Source organism: Geotrypetes seraphini, chromosome 5 (assembly GCF_902459505.1).
Source record: "Geotrypetes seraphini chromosome 5, aGeoSer1.1, whole genome shotgun sequence".
Lineage (NCBI taxonomy): Eukaryota > Metazoa > Chordata > Amphibia > Gymnophiona > Dermophiidae > Geotrypetes > Geotrypetes seraphini.
In genome coordinates this window covers 188,263,432-188,281,715 of record NC_047088.1, presented here as the reverse complement: position 1 = coordinate 188,281,715, position 18,284 = coordinate 188,263,432, and the positions used below count along the sequence as shown (strand labels likewise).

Sequence of the window (18,284 nt, the reverse complement as noted above, 5' to 3'; positions counted from 1 at the left end):
TTTGTCTTGCCCTGGACGAAGCCTTCTCCACCTGATTGGCAGCCTTCATATCATCGCTAATGATCACTCCTAAATCATGTTCTATCGTGGTCCTGGACAAGGTTTCACCATTTAGTGTGTAAGTTCTGTGTGGATTTTTTTTGCCTAGGTGCATTACTTTACATTTTTTAGCATTGAAGCTTAGCTGCCAAGTTGATGACCACTGTTCCAACTGCCGTAGGTCCTGCGTCATAAAGTCAGGCACACTGCTTTTGCCTACTATGTTGCATAGTTTGGCGTCGTCGGCAAACAGTGATACTTTTCCTCTAAGCCCTTGGGTCAAATCTCCTATGAATAAATTGAATAGAATCAGATAGTCTTGTTTTGCCTCCTTTTTCCCAAGATGTTTGTAGGTGATAAATGCTTCTTTTTTCTTTTTAATGAGGTCCGAAATTTCATTGCTGAACCATTGTGGGTTTTTGTTTCTCCGGCGTTTGCTTACTGTATTTATGTAGCGGTTAGATGCTTCGTTCAGAATGGATTTTAGATTTGACCACATAGTTTCCGGATTGTCAGTTTCTGCATGGTTTTGCAGCTCCTGATGGACAAAGTCTCTCATGTGGTCGAAGTCTGCGCCCCTAAAGTTGAGGACCCTCGTTGCTGAGTTTGATTTAGCCTTTCCTGAGGTTGAGCCATACCATGTTGTGGTCACTGGAGGCCAGCGTGTCTCCCACTGATACTTCCGAGACACTGTCTCCATTTGTGAGTACCAGGTCCAGTATTGCCTTTTCCCTGGTGGGCTCTAATACCATTTGTTTGAGTTATGTACCCTTTATGGAGGTTAATATTCTTCTGCTACCACTCGTAGTCGCGGAGAGGGTGTTCCAGTCTGCATCTGGCATATTGAAGTCTCCTAACAGTACTGTGTCACTGCGCAAAGTGATGTTCTCTATGTCCTCAATCAATTCCTTGTCTTTGTCTTCCTGTTGTCTCGGAGGCCTGTATATCACACCGAGGTAAAGGCATTTTTCATTCCCTCTGGCCAGGTTTACCCAAAGTGATTCCCCTGTGTATCTAACCTCTGTTTTGATATTATCCTTAGTGTATAGTGCTACCCCCCCCTCCTAATTTGCCCTCTCTGTCTCGACGAAGTAGATTGTAGCCTGGTATAACCATATCCCACCCATGCGAGTCTGTGAACCAGGTCTCGGATATCGCTACTATGTCAAGGTCAGCATTCCTTATCTCTGTTTCTAGTTCCAGGATTTTGTTGCCCAAGCTGTGTGCATTAACATACATTGCTCTCCAAATTTGTGATGAGATACCTATCCCCGCTAGTGTGACTCCTTTTTTTTTTGTGTATACTATGGGCACTTACCTTAGGCTCAGAAGTGTGGGTTTTACTTGCTTCCCAAGGGCGGATCCTTGCTGCTCTGGTATGTATGTATGAACCCTCCCCCAACTTACCTAGTTTAAAGCCTTCCGAAGTAGGCGTGCTAGTCGATGTCCAAAAACTTTCTTGCCTCTCTTTGTTAGGTGTAGTCCGTCAGGTCCCTGTAGTCCTTGTAGCGCCTCTCCGTGGTCTAGGAATCCAAAGTTCATCTCTAAACACCATTCGCGAAGCCACTCGTTGGTTCGATGGATACGCTCTTCCCTGTCTCTGCCTTTGTCTCTTACCGGGAGAATTGATGAGAAGACCACCTGTGCTCCTGTCTGCTTCAGCTTTCTTCCCAAGGCCTTGAAGTTTACAGGGATGTTGTCTGATGTGCTTCTGGCAGTATCGTTGGTACCTACATGAATGAGAAACATAGGGAAATGGTCAGTAGGTTTTAGAAGTTTGTCTATACTGGTGGTGATGTCCCGGATCCTGGCTCCAGGGAGACAGCAGACCTCCCTCAACTGCAAATCTGGTCTGCAGATTGGTCCTTCGGTGCCTCTTAGCATGGAGTCTCCGATGACCACCACTCTACGCTCCTTCTGAGGGGGGGGGGGGGTCGAGCAGTGAGAACTGTAGCCGATGTTCTGTGTTCGGAATCCTCCTGAGCCCCCTCTGTTTCATCCTCGACAGTTCCTTCTTGAAGGACGTGAAATCTGTTCTTCAGGGAAAGTTGTGGGGTTGGTGTAGAATTGCCCTGTTTGAGAGAAAAAGAAGAAGAAAGTGAGAATGGGGGGGGGTTTCTTTGCTTGCCAGTAGAAGAGGTTACCAGCTGCCAGGGACCGGCATCTCCAATCATTTCCTGTATTCCGATCGTTGAATTTAGAGCTGTAGGTTTGGGAGTGCCAAGGATGGTCTTGTCGAGGCTTCGTTCTGTGATATGAGACAGTTCCTGGATGGCATCGTCGATGAAGGCCTCATCCTCCCTGATGCACCTCAGGCGTTTCACCTCCTCCCTGAGGCTCCGCAGTTCCTGCATAATGTCCTCGTCCGCTTCTACCTGTCTTATCTCCTCTGTCTGCGTAGAGACCGAAGTATACTGTGGGAGGGGGATGGCCTCGGTCAGCACTGAGACATCTGTTCCCCGCTCAGTGGCACTCTCTGCCTTCTGTGTAGAGTCCTTGGCCATCCCCGGGGCCTCTCCAGATGCTGGAGTGTTGAACTTGATAGTAGTCTTGGCGCTCCTAGTTCTCCCTGCCATTTCAAAAAAGAGAAAGAAAGAAAGAATAAAATGAAAAGGAATGTGAGTTTGCCTGAGTGTTTGCTTGTGTGTGATAAAGGAGAGTATCTGTTTTTTCGTGTGTAGGAAGAGAGGGGTGTTTCTGGCTCAAAGTGGAAAGGGTTCTGTTTAGAGAAGAGAGGAGTGTATCTGGATGAATGTGGAAGGGCTCTGTTTAGAGGCCCTTCGCAAAGGCGCTCTCGCTAAGGCGAGCGCCTTTGCCGCTCGCCGAACGGCTGCGTGTTGTTGGCCCACCTCCTTTTATGGAGGGGCCCGGCGCCTACTGCTGATGCGTTGGGTGGGGCGGAGCTACTCTCGCCGCTTCCCCGATGCTAGAAAAAAAAAAAAAGAAAAGACAAAATCCCAGTTTTTGCCGCTCGCCTTGCCTGCTGAGACTCTGCTCTTCTCTCTCAGCCCTTCACCTGGCTCCCTGTGCAGTGGCGGACCGTCGGCTCGCCTCCTTTTATGGAGGGGCCCGGCGCCTACTGCTGATGCGTTGGGGGGGGCGGAGCTACTCTCGCCGCTTCCCCGATGCTAGAAAAAAAAAAGAAAAGACAAAATCCCAGTTTTTGCCGCTCGCCTCGCCTGCTGAGACTCTGCTCTTCTCTCTCAGCCCTTCGCCTGGCTCCCTGTGCAGTGGCGGACCGTCGGCTCGCCTCCTTTTATGGAGGGGCCCGGCGCCTACTGCTGATGCGTTGGGGGGGGCGGAGCTACACTCGCCGCTTCCCCGATGCTAGAAAAAAAAAAAGACAAAATCCCAGTTTTTGCCGCTCGCCTCGCCTGCTGAGACTCTGCTCTTCTCTCTCAGCCCTTCGCCTGGCTCCCTGTGCAGTGGCGGACCGTCGGCTTGCCTCCTTTTATGGAGGGGCCCGGTGCCTACTGCTGATGCGTTGGGGGGGGCGGAGCTACTCTCGCTGCTTCCCCGATGCTAGAAAAAAAAAGAAAAGACAAAATCACAGTTTTTGCCACTCGCCTCGCCTGCTGAGACTCTGCTCTTCTCTCTCAGCCCTTCGCCTGGCTCCCTGTGCTTTCTCTCCGACATGACCAAGAACTGATTTCAGAGGGGTGTCAGGCCAGTTCGAGCAGCAGGCCAGAGAAGTTGCTCACGCTGGTGAAGATTTAAAGAGGTACGGAGGTAAAGGGAGGGAGCATGTGTGGCATAGAGGGGTGAAGAGGTGCCGGTGCCCCCACCAAGATGGCACTGGTGTGGTCCGTGCCTCCTCCATTACTACGCCACTGGGAGTCTGTATTGTAGGTGAATATCCTCTGGTCGCGAACTGTTGCAGAAGGATGTCAAGCACATCTTTATGCTCCTCCTCCTTCACCTGTGGAGCAGTGTTTTCTTCAGTTTATCCTTCTGCAAGCAAACTGAGAAGGTGTGTCCTAATCTGCTCTGTTCAGTTTTTATTATTTTTAGGTAATTTCTTTTATCCATTTCAAGAGGCTTTGGTGTCTAGAGGTCCCCGATTTGGGACAGCTCTTAAAAGACCAGAAGTTTTCTGAGATTATTAGGGCTTCCAGACCTCAAGGGGAAGCGTTCTTGACGTGGATGGGTGGCCTAATTCTTAGAGTCAATCAGGGATGCCAAGTTCAAATCCCACTGCTGCTATTTATGATCTTTGGTTCATCACTTAACCTCTAATGTTATGTTCTCTCAGGGTTTCCACAGTTGGTATCATACTTGTTGCAGGTTTCTGGGTCTCGCTATGTCATGTCAGGTGGAACAGATGTTTCAGCCATAATACTATGACCTTCTTCAGTGTATGCTGTGAGGTCTGCAGTTTATATAGTAGGTCCTCAAACCAGATTGGGTGGGGCATGAGGTGAATGAGGCAGGAAAGTCCATTTGTCACCAATTTGAATTTTGGTGAGGTCTGCAGTTTATATAGTAGGTCCTCAAACCAGATTGGGTGGGGCATGAGGTGAATGAGGCAGGAAAGTCCATTTGTCACCAATTTGAATTTTGGTGAGGTCTGCAGTTTATATAGTAGGTCCTCAAACCAGATTGGGTGGGGCATGAGGTGAATGAGGCAGGAAAGTCCATTTGTCACCAATTTGAATTTTGGTGAGGTCTGCAGTTTATATAGTAGGTCCTCAAACCAGATTGGGTGGGGCATGAGGTGAATGAGGCAGGAAAGTCCATTTGTCACCAATTTGAATTTTGGTGGAAAAGTCAAATTTTTTTCCCGTAGAATGAAAAAGTCTGAGTTTAAAGATGTTCTCCCTGTGAAGCTGGATTACTATATGTTCTCTCAGGGTTTATGCAGCTGGCATCATGCTTGTTGCAGGTTTCTGGATCTTTCTTTGTCTTGTCAGATAGAACCGACGTTTCAGCCATCATGCTGTAGCTTTCTTTAAGGTATGCTGTGAGGTCTGCAGTTTATATAGTAGATCCTCAAACCAGATGGTTGGGGCGTGAGGTGAATGAGGCAGGAAAGTCCATTGGTCACCAATTTGAATTTTGGTGGGAAAGTCAGATCTCTTTTTCCAATAGAATGGAAAACTCTGGTGAGTTTAAAGATCTTCTCCCTATGAAGTTCTCTCAGGGTTTCTGCAGCTGGCATCATGCTTGTTGCAGGTTTCCGGATCTCACTGCGTCTTTTCAGGTAGAACCGACATTTCAACCATCATGCTGTGGCTTTCTTCAGGGTATGTTGTGAGGTCTGCAGTTTTGTCTTTTTTCAATTGAGATTTGCCCTGCCGCTCAACTGATTGAGGCTCTAGAGCTGTGATCAAGATGAGCCAGCAGGAGGGAGGACATCAGTGGCAGCAGGAAAATGGAGCTGAGAAAATGGGTTGAGCTAACAGGGATGGGAGGGAGGAGCTGTGCCTAGCGAAGTGCTCTTCTGAGAAGGCACCAGACACAGTTCTTCCCCATTTTACCGGGGCTGCTCCACACAAATAGTATGCATATAATTTGTATGCTATTGTGCAGAGCATCACCCAATAAAAAAATTGCTCCCAACATGGTACTTAATACTATGTTGTCTGAGCTTTGAGCATCGTGGCCTGAATCTTTACTTCACTTTTGAAGTAAAGCTTCAAATTAAATCAGCATGAACTGCCTGAGTTGGTTAATTCTGACATTGATGTGGCTGCATTTCCGCCATTTTCCATGATGGTGATGGCACTCCAGGACCAGGTAAATATTTACTGTTGGTCCATCAGGGAGAGGAGGGCTCTCTAGTTGCTGCTTTTCTTCTTGTTTAGCACAGATTTGTTTGCATATAATTATTTATATCAGAAGTAAACAATTGTGTTTTTAGTGGGTAAAAGGGGGGAATCCTGCATTAAAATCTAATACTGATATATATGAGGTTATGAGTTTCTACCTGAGATGATGGAGAATTAAACAATTTTCCAAAGCACGATTTGAACCTTCACTTTCCTAGTTTTCAGGTGGTGCTTTGTCCACTAGACAACTGTTTTATTCACTTGCTAAAGTATTGCTCCATTATCTTATATGTTCTACTTTAATTTAGTAAATCTTACTGTGTAATGTAAAACCGCAGGGAAGTTGGTATGACGTTTTTGTATAAAGTACATTACCACAGAAAATATATTTTATCTTGATAATCACCTTAAATTATTTTCCTCTATTTTCTGTAGAATCCAATTAAATACTTTGGCGATAGATCAAAGGAGAGCTTGATTGATTTTATCATGCAGTATGTCACCAGCACAGTGACAGAGCTGTGGGCAGGTATGTGTCTGCAAATGTAATAGGAAAAGAAAGGACTCCTTTTACAAGGCCATGTTAGAGGTTTCTACCATGGGCCGGTGAGGTAAATACTTCGATGCTCATAGGAATTCTTTGAGCATCGGAGCATTTACCTCTCCAGCCTGCAGTAGAAATCTCTACTGCAGCTTGTAAAAGCCAGTGAAAATGTATCTTGTTTTAAATTTGAGATCAACAAAGAAAAATGCATGCTCCAAATTGTCATCACAGTCGCTTCTTATCTTTCTATCTTTTTATCTTTCTCTTTATCATTATTCAACATTACCTCTTCCTTTTAGGACCCCTGAGGAAGGCGTGTTCGCCAAAACACGGACCGTGTAGGGTCCGGTTGGATTTTTATCACAGTATTTTTTATCATTGTACTTTTTACATTGAATTTTCATGGTTTTATATGTCAGTGTTTAATAAATTATCTCCAGAACATCTGTATCCACAGTTTTTGTTTTTAAATTTGAGATCAACATTTCTATGTTTATTTCAAGTCATCATCCTTAATCTCAGTGGGTCCCAGTTTATCTTGATGTGGTTTCCTCAAATTACCAGTCTTTTTTTTAGCTGTAAATCATGCTATCTAGGTTTGTTTTCTCTTTATTTATCCAAAATTTATCCAAAATTCTTGGGATCAGGCATATTTCATTTTTTTTTTTTTTCCGGTTTTCGGAATGGTAATGTTTAAGTCAGAAAAAAACAGAACATACATAAGACCATAAAATTGCCTCAAAGTTTATTATTTCCGAAATAAGGCAAACTTTTAAATAATTCAAGCATTTCAGACACAAACTTGTTACAAACTATGATACTGGAGCAATATCTTCAAACATAAATAAAGCTTTACCATGCTTCATCTTTAGTTACACTTACCCCCCTCTTTTACTAAGGTGCGCTAGCTGATTTAGCGCGTACTAAATATTAGTGTATGCTAAACGCTAACGCGTCCATAGAATATAATGGACACGTTAGCATTTAGCATGCGCTAATATTTAGCACGCCTTAGTGAAAGAACCCCTTAGGGCTCCTTTTATCAAGGTGCACTACGGGGGTTAGCGCGTCGGACATTTCATCACGTTCTAACCCCCGCGGCACACCAAAAAACTAATGCCTCGTCAATGGATGCGTTAGTGACTAGCGCAGCAGGCAGTTGAATGCGCAGTATTCCGCGCATTAACCGCCTACCGCAGCTTGATAAAAGAAGCCCTTAGTCTTTAGTTGCACAGTCTTTCTTAGCCAAAAACATCTAACATGCATCATCATCTGTCTGTATTCAACTAACTGACGATGGTGAGGAACAGTGGCAGTCTTTTTAAAGACTTCTTCCAGTGTTATCTGTCTAATTGAGAGGTTTCTCTTTGATCGAGTAAACTACCATAATCTCACGTTCACTGCTAAACGCACGTTGTTCCGTGCCAGCAATTAACAGGTCACACATTTTCACCATATCTAGGGATTTTTTTTTTTCTCTGGTGTTCACAAGGTCTTCATCATCACTTCTATCCTAAAGCATTTTTTTATTTAACACCATTTCAGCAACCTTGCCATCACTGAAGGAATGCACAACAGGTGTATCTTTGTCAATATTCAGTACTTAATTTTTTAATTTTTTTTAATCTTTATTCATTTTTATACGTACAATAAGTGTGATAATACATAAACACATTTGCACATTGAGAATATCACTTAATATTCAGCAATAATACCAATCATAAAATCTTATCTCCCTCCCTTCCCACCCTTTCATAATAAGTAATTAAATTACTTTATGTAAGATGTTATACTTAAAATCCCCCCTCCCTGAAAAATGAACTTTAAGAATTAAGGGAAAAGTAACATCTAATCATTACAAAATTTTGTTAATGGCTCCCACACATCTTGAAATTTCCTAATATATCCTCACTGTGTTGCTATTACTCTTTCCATTTTGTACATATGACATAATGAATTCCACCAAAAATTATAATTTAATCTACTCTAGTTCTTCCAGTTATAAGTAATTTGTTGAATGGCAACCCCAGTCATTATGAGTAATAGCTTGTTATTATTTGATGATATCTGACTCTCTGCTCTCATTGACATACCAAATAATACAGTATCATATGATAATGCCACTGGATTTTCTAATAAACAATTAATTTGGTCCCAAATTGATTTCCAAAAAGTCATAATAAATGGACAATAGAATAATAAATGATCTAAAGTCCCTGCTTAGAGATGACAGTGCCAACATTTATTAGACTATATTCAGTACTTCATTAATATCTGCTGCCTCTAACTTATTAAAATTTTCAGATGATAGGCTTCTGGCATAAGCAATGAGGTCTGATATCATCAGCATTTCATCACTGACTTGGAAACATTCAAAGTCTTCCTGTACAGGTTCATTTTCATCGAACGTTTGTGATGGCCAAAGTTTATGCCAAGCATTTTTTAATGCTGATTTCCAGGCATTGAACATTGAAGGGGTAATTGACTCAACTATGATATTGTTGAGTGACAAAAGAAGTAGCTGTGACTGATAAGAAAGTCACTCCAAAAATAATATTGAAAATGAATTTTAACTCAAGATTTATCAGATTACAGATACAATAGAACTCTTCTCAGAGACATGAAGGCTGATCTCTCTGCCTCACCCACCAATCATTGCAGTGTTCAATAAAGATTCACTCCAAGTCGTGTGTTCATAAATTATTCTGTTTGCTAGCTAATACAGCTATGCTAGAGCTTCTGTCACAAATTTTATGGTACAAAAATGTTAGTACTTAGCTTGGACAGATAACTGGTTCCGACGTGCCACGTTTCGGTACTGCGTCAGGAACCAACAAACAAATACAGTTTAATGAAGTCACTGAAACAGAGATAGACATATATTAAAACTAATACGTTTAATGAAACAATCATCTTAAAAAGGACCTATCTTTACTTTACAAAAACTATTTATGGCTCCATCTAAAGGAACTGGATAATAGGCTTAAACAGTAGCTTTTACAAGGCACAATATCAACTTTATCCCAAGGTGATGCTGTAAATCACCCTTAATGCCTTGTAACAAAGAAGTAACAATCAATTTACCCGGCCCTCAGAGATGCCACCTGGGGATCAAACAATCATATCCCCCGGCTTTACGCACCTAATCGTCATCGGGTCAGTGCAGAGTGTGAGACTGGTATATCATTTTTTTCTTTTTCTTTTGTTTTTTATATATGTGATGAACTCTTATACTGATTTAAAACAATAAATATTTCTAATGAGTTTGAAATGAATACTTAGCTTAACCGGGATGGTAAATGGCGGTTGACAAGGGATAAACAAGCCAACATGTTTCACCCGTAGAGGGGGTTTCCTCTGGGCTACTATCCCTTTTTGTGCTAGTTATACACGACTTGGCCACCCGATCTAAGATGCATCTTGAGAACTTAGATCGGGTGGCCAAGTCGTGTATAACTAGCACAAAAAGGGATAGTAGCCCTGAGGAAACCCCCTCTATGGGTGAAACATGTTGGCTTGTTTATCCCTTGTCAACCGCCATTTACCATCCCGGTTAAGCTAAGTATTCATTTCAAACTCATTAGAAATATTTATTGTTTTAAATCAGTATAAGAGTTCATCACATATATGAAAAACAAAAGAAAAAGAAAAAAATGATATACCAGTCTCACACTCTGCACTGACCCGATGACGATTAGGTGCGTAAAGCCGGGGGATATGATTGTTTGATCCCCAGGTGGCATCTCTGAGGGCCAGTAAATTGATTGTTACTTCTTTGTTACAAGGCATTAAGGGTGATTTACAGCATCACCTTGGGATAAAGTCCATCTAAAGGAAGGCACTCACCACTATATATTAAGTACAGTTTAAAGTTGCCATTCAGACCTTGTTGCTTCTAATGGTTCAAACAGTGAATTGAACTACAGATGAACTATTTAAAGGATATCTCATACCGGTGTAAACCCACGTCAGCACGTGAGGACGTAAAAAACGCCCCTCTACTCACTCATACGTCACAGTGTCCCATGACACCAAATAAACATGCAACCTTCATTCATTCAAACGTGAATAAAATACCACTATAGACACCCACTGACTACCCAATAGCATAAACAATAAAAATCGGCAAGATTTGTACCAAGCCAACCCGATTATCAAAGTGGAGATCTGAATACAGCAAAACATGAGACTAAAAATTACTGATTGTATGCCCTATAGTTCGAAAGCAATCTACAAGAAAGCCCTCCACTCTATCTCACTATTCAACCCCTGGGGGGACAAAGTTCCTAAATTATAAATCCACCTTTGCTCTAATGCATATAATCTAGCTTTAAGGTCCCCTCCCCTCGGGAGTGTGGGCACGTCCAAAATGGAAAAACGCAAAGAAGAAATTGGATGTTTAGCTGTAAGCCAATGATGAGTAAGCGGGGCTTCCAAAACCTCCTTCCCTATCCTACTAAGATGTTCCCCTATTCTGACTCGTATACTTCTGATGGTGTGTCCTACATAAAGCAACTGACAGGGACACTGAATGATGTACACTACTCCTTTGGTGTTGCAGTTAGTTGCTTTCAAAACTTTATGTTTCTTTACCCATTCTGGAACTTTCATATCCTCTAACATGACACTATATTGGCACATAGTACACATAGAGCATGGTGAATGAACTCCCATTGGTCTAGGGTTTGATGTCTCAGAATGCTTTGGTGCTTTGGTGAGGTGCTGTTCACCTCCGTGATTAAGCAAATTTAGGGGAATTTGCAAAGATTTTATGATATTGTAAGATGTTCCAATGTTGGTTGATGATTTGTTTAATTTGAAAAGCATGTTGAGAGTATGGAAGAACACATACTACATCTGTATCGTTATGCTTTTTACTTGGTAACAACAAATCCTCTCTATTAGACCAAAGCGCTTGTTTATAAGCCCTTTTGATGATAGGAGCTGGGTAATCCCTTTCCCTAAAATGTTCCTTCATTTGTTCGGCTTTATCTACAAAATCACTTCTGAAAGAGCACAACCTACGTAATCTTAAAAATTGGCTCATAGGTATGTTGTTTCGAAGATGTCTGGGATGGTAACTTTCATATCGCAGAAGATTGTTGCGGTCTGTGAGTTTTCTATGGATAGTGGTGTTAAATTTGCCATTACTTATAGAAATGCTTATATCTAAAAAGGGCAAAGACTGAGTATTGGATTGAGATGTGAATTGCAGATTAAGATCTTCTTGGTTAAGCCACACCAAAAATGTGTCTAGTTCTGTTGTTGTGCCCACCCACACTGCAAAAACATCATCTATATACCGTTTCCACAAAAGTAATTTTGCAAAATGAACTGAGGAGTAGAGATGTTTCTCCTCAAATGCTGACACATATAGGCATGCCACTGTAGGTGCCATCTTTGCTCCCATAGCAGTGCCTCGGACTTGTAAAAAGAAACGATGGTCAAATTCAAAATAGTTTTTACTAAGGGCAATTCGAGCGATGGTGACCAAAAAGTCAATTCGTTTAAAGGATAATTCCATTTGTTCCAAATGCTTTTGAATGATCAATATAGCTGCTTCCTGCGGGATATTTGTATATAGCGCAGTAATGTCAAGAGTCACTAGAATAGCATGACCTGGAATGTGCTGATAAGTGTTCAAAAAAATTAATCATGGACCCTGTATCTTTCACATATGAAATGCTTAAAGGAACCTGATTTTTTAATTGTAAATCCAAAAATTCTGATAAAGGTTCCAGAATAGAGCCTATGCCAGCCACAATAGGACGCCCGGGAGGTTCAACATATGATTTATGAATTTTTGGCACAAAATAGATGACCGGTGTAGTAGGGCATGGGCATCTTAAGAATTTATATTCACCTTCCGTGATGATAATCCCACCCTCTAAAGCTTGTACCAATATGCATGAAATGCCATCCTGCAACTCATTTGTGGGATCATAATCGATAGGCTGGTAATATGTTGAATCAGATAACTGTCTCCAAGCTTCCTGTTCATAGGAAACAGTGTCCATGACCACTACCCCGCCACCTTTATCTGCAGGGCGAATCACTATGCTGGTGTCTGATGTCAAGTCTCGCAAAGCAGTTCTTTGTTCAATAGTCAAATTGTCCTTTGTAAAAGAATGTTGCATCTCCAAGGCTGCAATATCTCTTTCAACCAACTGTTCAAATACTTTGATGTGAGGATCTACTGGGCCCGGAGGGCACCATTTAGATCAAAGTCTTTTAGATGTTAAATACTGGACCTCTTCATTAATGTCTGATGATTCTTGCTGGTATTCTTCATCATTTTTAATAGCAGATATTTCTTGTCGCATGATGAAAAAATGTTTTAATTTTAATTTCTGCATGAATTTAAATAATCATATCCGGGTCTCTAAAGGATTATACTTAACAACTGGAACATACGCTAACCCTTTGTTCAAAAGGTCTAGTTCAGTGTTGGTAAGGACTTTGCTAGATAAATTAAATACACTGGATTGAGTGACTATTGTCTGGGGTTTTTTTGTCTTGTCAATCTTTGATTGACTCCCTTTATATTGGTGGATAAAAAAGGTTTCTTTTGTATTGCTACAGTAGTGCCTGTAGTACCAGTAGCTAAGGATACATTTCTGGATGTTTGATGAGAATCTTCTTCAGAGGTGTCACTTGATGTTTGCGCAAACGTTTGTCACTTCATAGGGCTTCGGCGTGACTTGTCCATCCAATTGTACACGAAACCTCTCTGATAATCAAGTTCATCACGTCGCAATTTCTTAATTTTTGAACTTTTCAAATCCGCTCTGAATTCATCAAGTTTCTTGGTTAAAGCCTGAAACTGAATATCATATACATCTGCTTGTACTGCGTTTCTAAGGTAGTCAGTGTAAGATTGTAAATCTATTTTGTATTGGTCGATTTCCACTTTAGTGGTTTCAATGATAAGAAGCATGAGATCATACGAGCACTTATTCAAGATGGCATTCCATTTTTGTAAAAAATTACTGTCCAAAAATAGTCGAGGTTCAGTTCGCATCCGTAAACCTCTAGGAATGCGTTTAACTCTGCAGTACTCCGCTAAAGTTGCTGCATGCAATTCAGCCCGTATAATTCTTTTATGAGTAGATTCTACTTGGTCCCAATCTGAAAATGCTGTACTTTGTTCGGTATAAGAAAACAGGTGGAATTCAGCTAGTAAGTCTGTAGATTTCCAGGCATTGGCAAATGCATAAATGGTATCCTTAAGACTGACCTCCTTGAGAAAGTCTTGAATTCTTATGCCTCTGTTAATTGCATCAAGCATACAATTTGGAAAAATGTCTTTATATTTGGGTCTTCATGGAATTTAAAATTCCTTGGTCTCAAGGCTGTAGTAAGAATATCACATTGGATGGCAGGTAAATGGCAAAAATATTATTTTTCATAGGAAGTTCTTGAGGTGGATGTGCAGAGCAGGTTTCTACAACCAATTTAGCTTCTCTACAATAGCTCTTGCTGCTGGCACAGAGTGGCTATTGAACCAATCACTAAGGGATAAATTCTATAAGAGGTGCCTAAATAAATAGGCGCCTAACTTAATTAGTAAATTGGCTTCAATTATGAGCTTTAACAAGCTCATAATTGAAAAAAATAATTAATTGGTTGATAGCCGCCTATCTTCTTAGGTGCAATTCTGCAAATGATGGACGCCTAACTCCAAAATAGGCATGTTTAGGGGTGGAGAAGGACTTAGGCGTTACTAGGTGCCTATAATGTAGGCTTTTAAAACCCTAGCCTACATTACAAGCACCTAAGTTTTAAGTTAGATGAAGTTCCGTAATAGGCACATAAGTAATAATAATAATAATAACTTTATTTTTTCTATACCGCCATAATCTTGCGACTTCTAGGCGGTTCACAGTGAAGAGAGCTGTGCAATCAGCGAATTACAGCGTACAAATAGGGAAGATGTCACTGAGCAGTCAGTGATTACAGAGTACAAATTAGTACGAAATATAATATTAATATGTTACAATATAATATTAACATGTTACAGTGAAGGGGGCTGGATAGCCAGCGAATTTCAGAATACAAATGGTGAAGAAGTCACTGAACAGTCAGTGAATACAGAATACAATTAGTGAGAATACGCAGTGTCAACATGTTGAGTAATAGTTTTTTAAAAATGGGGGGGGGAGTTTTCTGACTAGGAAATAAATCTATTGAACAGAGCGGTCTTAATTTCTTTCCGAAAAGCACCGTAGGTCGACCTGGCTCTATCGATGAAATTGCCTAGCTAGGTTTGCTGTCTGCCAGCTTGAACTTAAAATTTTTGTCCAGAAAGGTCCTGTATTTGCAATCAGTGATCTTCGGATAGGCAAAGAGGTTGCAATTTCTGGTTGTCCTTGTGGGAGTGTATAGTTCGAAGTGAGGTAAGAAATAGGTGGGGGCCATTCCCCACACCAGTTTATAGCAGAAGCAAGAGAACTTGAATAAAATTTGTGCCTCTATTGGCAACCAGTGTAGCAGTTTGTAGAAGGGACTAATATGATCGCTTTTCTTTAGTCTGAATATTAAGCGGACGGCCGATTTTTGCACTATTCTTAATTTTCTCACGTTTTTTTTTTTAGATATACCCACAATTGACAATTAACTCCCTTGTCTATTAAACTGCGCTAGCAGTTTTTAGCACAGAGAGCCGCACTGAATGGCTGCGCTGCTCCCGACGCTCATAGGAACTCTATGAGCGTCGGGAGCAGCGCGGCCATTCAGCGCGGCTCCCTGCGCTAGAAAATGCTAGCGCAGTTTAATAGAAGAGGCCCTAAATATACAAGATCGCCTTATGCACCTGATCTTTTGCTTAGTAGGGTTAGATTTTTCTTCTCCTCCTCCCCGCCTCTCTCCCTTAGTTCCCCTCTCCGCCCTTTCTACCCTTTTCCTTCTTCAAGTCGCCTAGAGCCTGTTTATGTTTGTACGACTCACAAATATTAGATTAGATTTGTATTGTACAAGTCGGAAGCCTTTTCACCCTTTATGCATATACTCTGTTTTCTAAGTGTGTGTGTGCAGTTTCTCCAGTAAGGTATTTTGGTCAGGAAGGTATTGTGGAAAAGGGTTAATATAATACCTTCATATTAGGGCCATTTTCTCTACAATGTGAAGATTGGACAATTTACAATTCAAACCGAACTTCATCTAGCAGCGAGAGCATATTGTTGAAGCCTTTGAACCAGTTTCTCATGTCCAATTCAACTTGTCAGGTTTCTTTCCTTGCTGTTGTGTTATGCATTTCTTTACTTTATTTGAGACTTTTCACAAAATAGGAATTTTCATGCTATTGTTCCTTTCTCTAAGGTAAACTGAATTATGGTAACGCGTGTCATCAGAAAAAGTTATCAATTTGTGAATCTGCATACCTGTTCAGCTTCATAATCTGGTAATTGAAATTTTAACTGGTTAGTAATTTTAACTTTATATGAACATTTATTTTAAGGAAATTACGTTAAGGCTATTGAATCGTCCTTTTCCTCTGGCGTTGGCTGGCTAATCACATTCTGCGCTGAGACTGGAGGTAAGTTATTTGCACAACATTCTGGTGCTCCAGAAATCTAGTTTAGTGTTAATATTTCTCACTGAATGTTTTCCTAGTAATATGTGCTAACTTTTTTTTTATGGTGGCCTTTGCTTCAAATCAAATATATAAAATCCTAATAAACTTGATTTCAAAACTTATATTATAGAGTTGGCTAAGTTGAAGGAAAATCAGAGCTCCACCGAGTTCAGCCCTCTATATCTCTTGAGCTAAATCAGATGTGTGAATTCTGGCTTCTAAATTTGGCAATTAAATCAGAATTGCTGGATTAGCACATTTCCCTAGTACAGTGTCCCACAAACTTTCTCGAGCTGTGGCACACTGAAGGTAGTGGTCATGGCTCGAGGCACCTGGAAGTGTGCGGATATTGCCATGACGACATCACATGCATGCGTGACATCATGTCGTTGTCTGCGTGTGTGTGAAGCCCTCCAGGCATGCCCTGAGATGCCGGGGGGGGTGCCAGACAGGAAGGGGCCAGAGAGAAGGATAGGTGCTGGTGCCCACTGATTGCCTACAGGACGTGCCTCTCGTGCTGAGAGGCGCGTCCTGTAGGCAGTCAGCTGGTGCCGGTGCCTCTCCTCCTCCTCCCCAGTGTACCGTGGCACACCTGCAATCTCAGGAGGCAGAGATAGAGAGAAGGTGCTTTTAGTGTCCCACTGATGCGAGCAGAATCGTGCAATACCTGTAGATGCTTTAAGATTTGTAGTGTTGTTAAATGTAACTTTGCCTAGGGGAGGGTATATATCCGCGACACTTCTAAGAAAAGAACAAAGGCTCGTTTATCAGTGGAATACGGTGGAGCCTAATGACCTAAACTGTGAGATTGAGTGGCATCAGATGACTAATGGAGAATGCTTCTTAATTGGTGTAAATAGAGGTTTTTATCCCTTAACATTTTATGTAAAACATGGCGTCCGCTATGTGTGAAATATTCAGATTTGCTTATACTCTGGTTCAGCCATGGAGAGGTTTCCCTTCCATGTTGGTTGTCATTAAGTAGATGTAACAGGTATATTTGTATTACATTTGAGGTTAAATATAAGTTTTCCAGTTTGATAAATATTTATGAGCAATATACTGTTTTCAAGAATGTAGCCTCGCAGATTACCGCATTGAAGTCTTGTCTCCTGAAGACACTTGTAGCGAAACACCATCGGGTGTAGAGCAAGGCTGAAAACGAAGGCTATTATGATCATCAATTGATACTGATTTCCACATCATGTTTCAGAAGAAAATATAAAGTTATTTTGATGGATATTTATGATAGATACTTTCAAAGACAACAAACTATTGATTGTGGACTTTTATCTTATTCACTGCGGTTTTGCTTATATTTTTATATATTATGTGGGGTCTGTAGAGGTAAAAACTGTTGAAAGTCTAGATTAGATATGTACTTAGTATGTGTTTGGTAATTCATTATTAAAGATTGTAACAAATTTCTGTGTCTAGAACAGATTTTGTTTGATCCGCAATGCCTGATGAGAATACTGCTTAATTATCCTGTCATAGATTTCTAATACGCTGCATTATGAACTTTGCCAAGGACACCTTGTTGTGTTTGAAACACAGAATTGGCCTTTGTTCATTGTTCTTTGTGTGCTCATGAAACCTGGAACCTTACACAATATACTTTTGTGCCTATGTCCTTAGTTAGCAACATAGTAAGCACACTGGCCTAAACCAGTCTGATCTGCAGTCTAACGGACTATAAATTTTTAAAATCACAAATCATCATCTAGACAAGAGAGAGAGCATATAACCAATAATCTGGGTAATTATCTGACCCAATTGAGTCTCTATCATTCGGGGCAGAGATTTTCAACCTTTTTTGTCTCATGGCACTAAAATTGTCAAGGCACCCCCTCACATGTGGTCCTGCATTTTTACTTTCTTTGCCCCCATTCATACACAACCCAGTATATTTACCTTCTTCCCCCCCTCTTCAGCTAGCACCCAGACATTGCCCCTTGTCTCTCTTGCTCCCCTCTCCCACTTTAAAAGCTTTCCTTGTCTCTAGCAGTCAGCAACAGAGAGCAGCGATTCATACCAAGACTCTTGTTTTGTTTTCTCATATTAAGACATACCTAGGTAAATAAATGGCTCCGTTACACTTTGACATATCGGCTGTTTTTGATGTGGTCAATCATGCCTTGTTGATGGAGAGATTAAGTGAAGTCGGGATTGTTAAATTGGTTCATAGATTTTCTATCAAACTGGAGTTACTGTGTTAAAAAGAACAATTATGTTTCTCATTTTAGAGATTTTTGTTGTGGTGTTTCCCATGGCTCCCTCTCCTCTGTTTTTTAATTTTTTCATGACTAGCCTAGGTACTATTAGTCTATGTTCAGGAGAGCTATTGCTCTCTTATGCA

General features: G+C 41.2%; 1 protein-coding gene across 3 annotated transcripts in view; it reads left to right on the top strand.

Moving 5' to 3' along the window:
* The window catches only part of DNAJC10 (DnaJ heat shock protein family (Hsp40) member C10), a 111,328-nt gene that overhangs the window by 32,841 nt on the left and 60,203 nt on the right, over window positions 1-18,284 (top strand). For all 3 annotated transcript variants that reach the window (XM_033946185.1, XM_033946186.1, XM_033946188.1), the window contains exons 7-8: window positions 6,243-6,336; window positions 15,809-15,886. In XM_033946185.1, coding sequence (XP_033802076.1) covers window positions 6,243-6,336; window positions 15,809-15,886 — 172 coding nt within the window. The remainder of the gene's footprint in view (window positions 1-6,242; window positions 6,337-15,808; window positions 15,887-18,284) is intronic.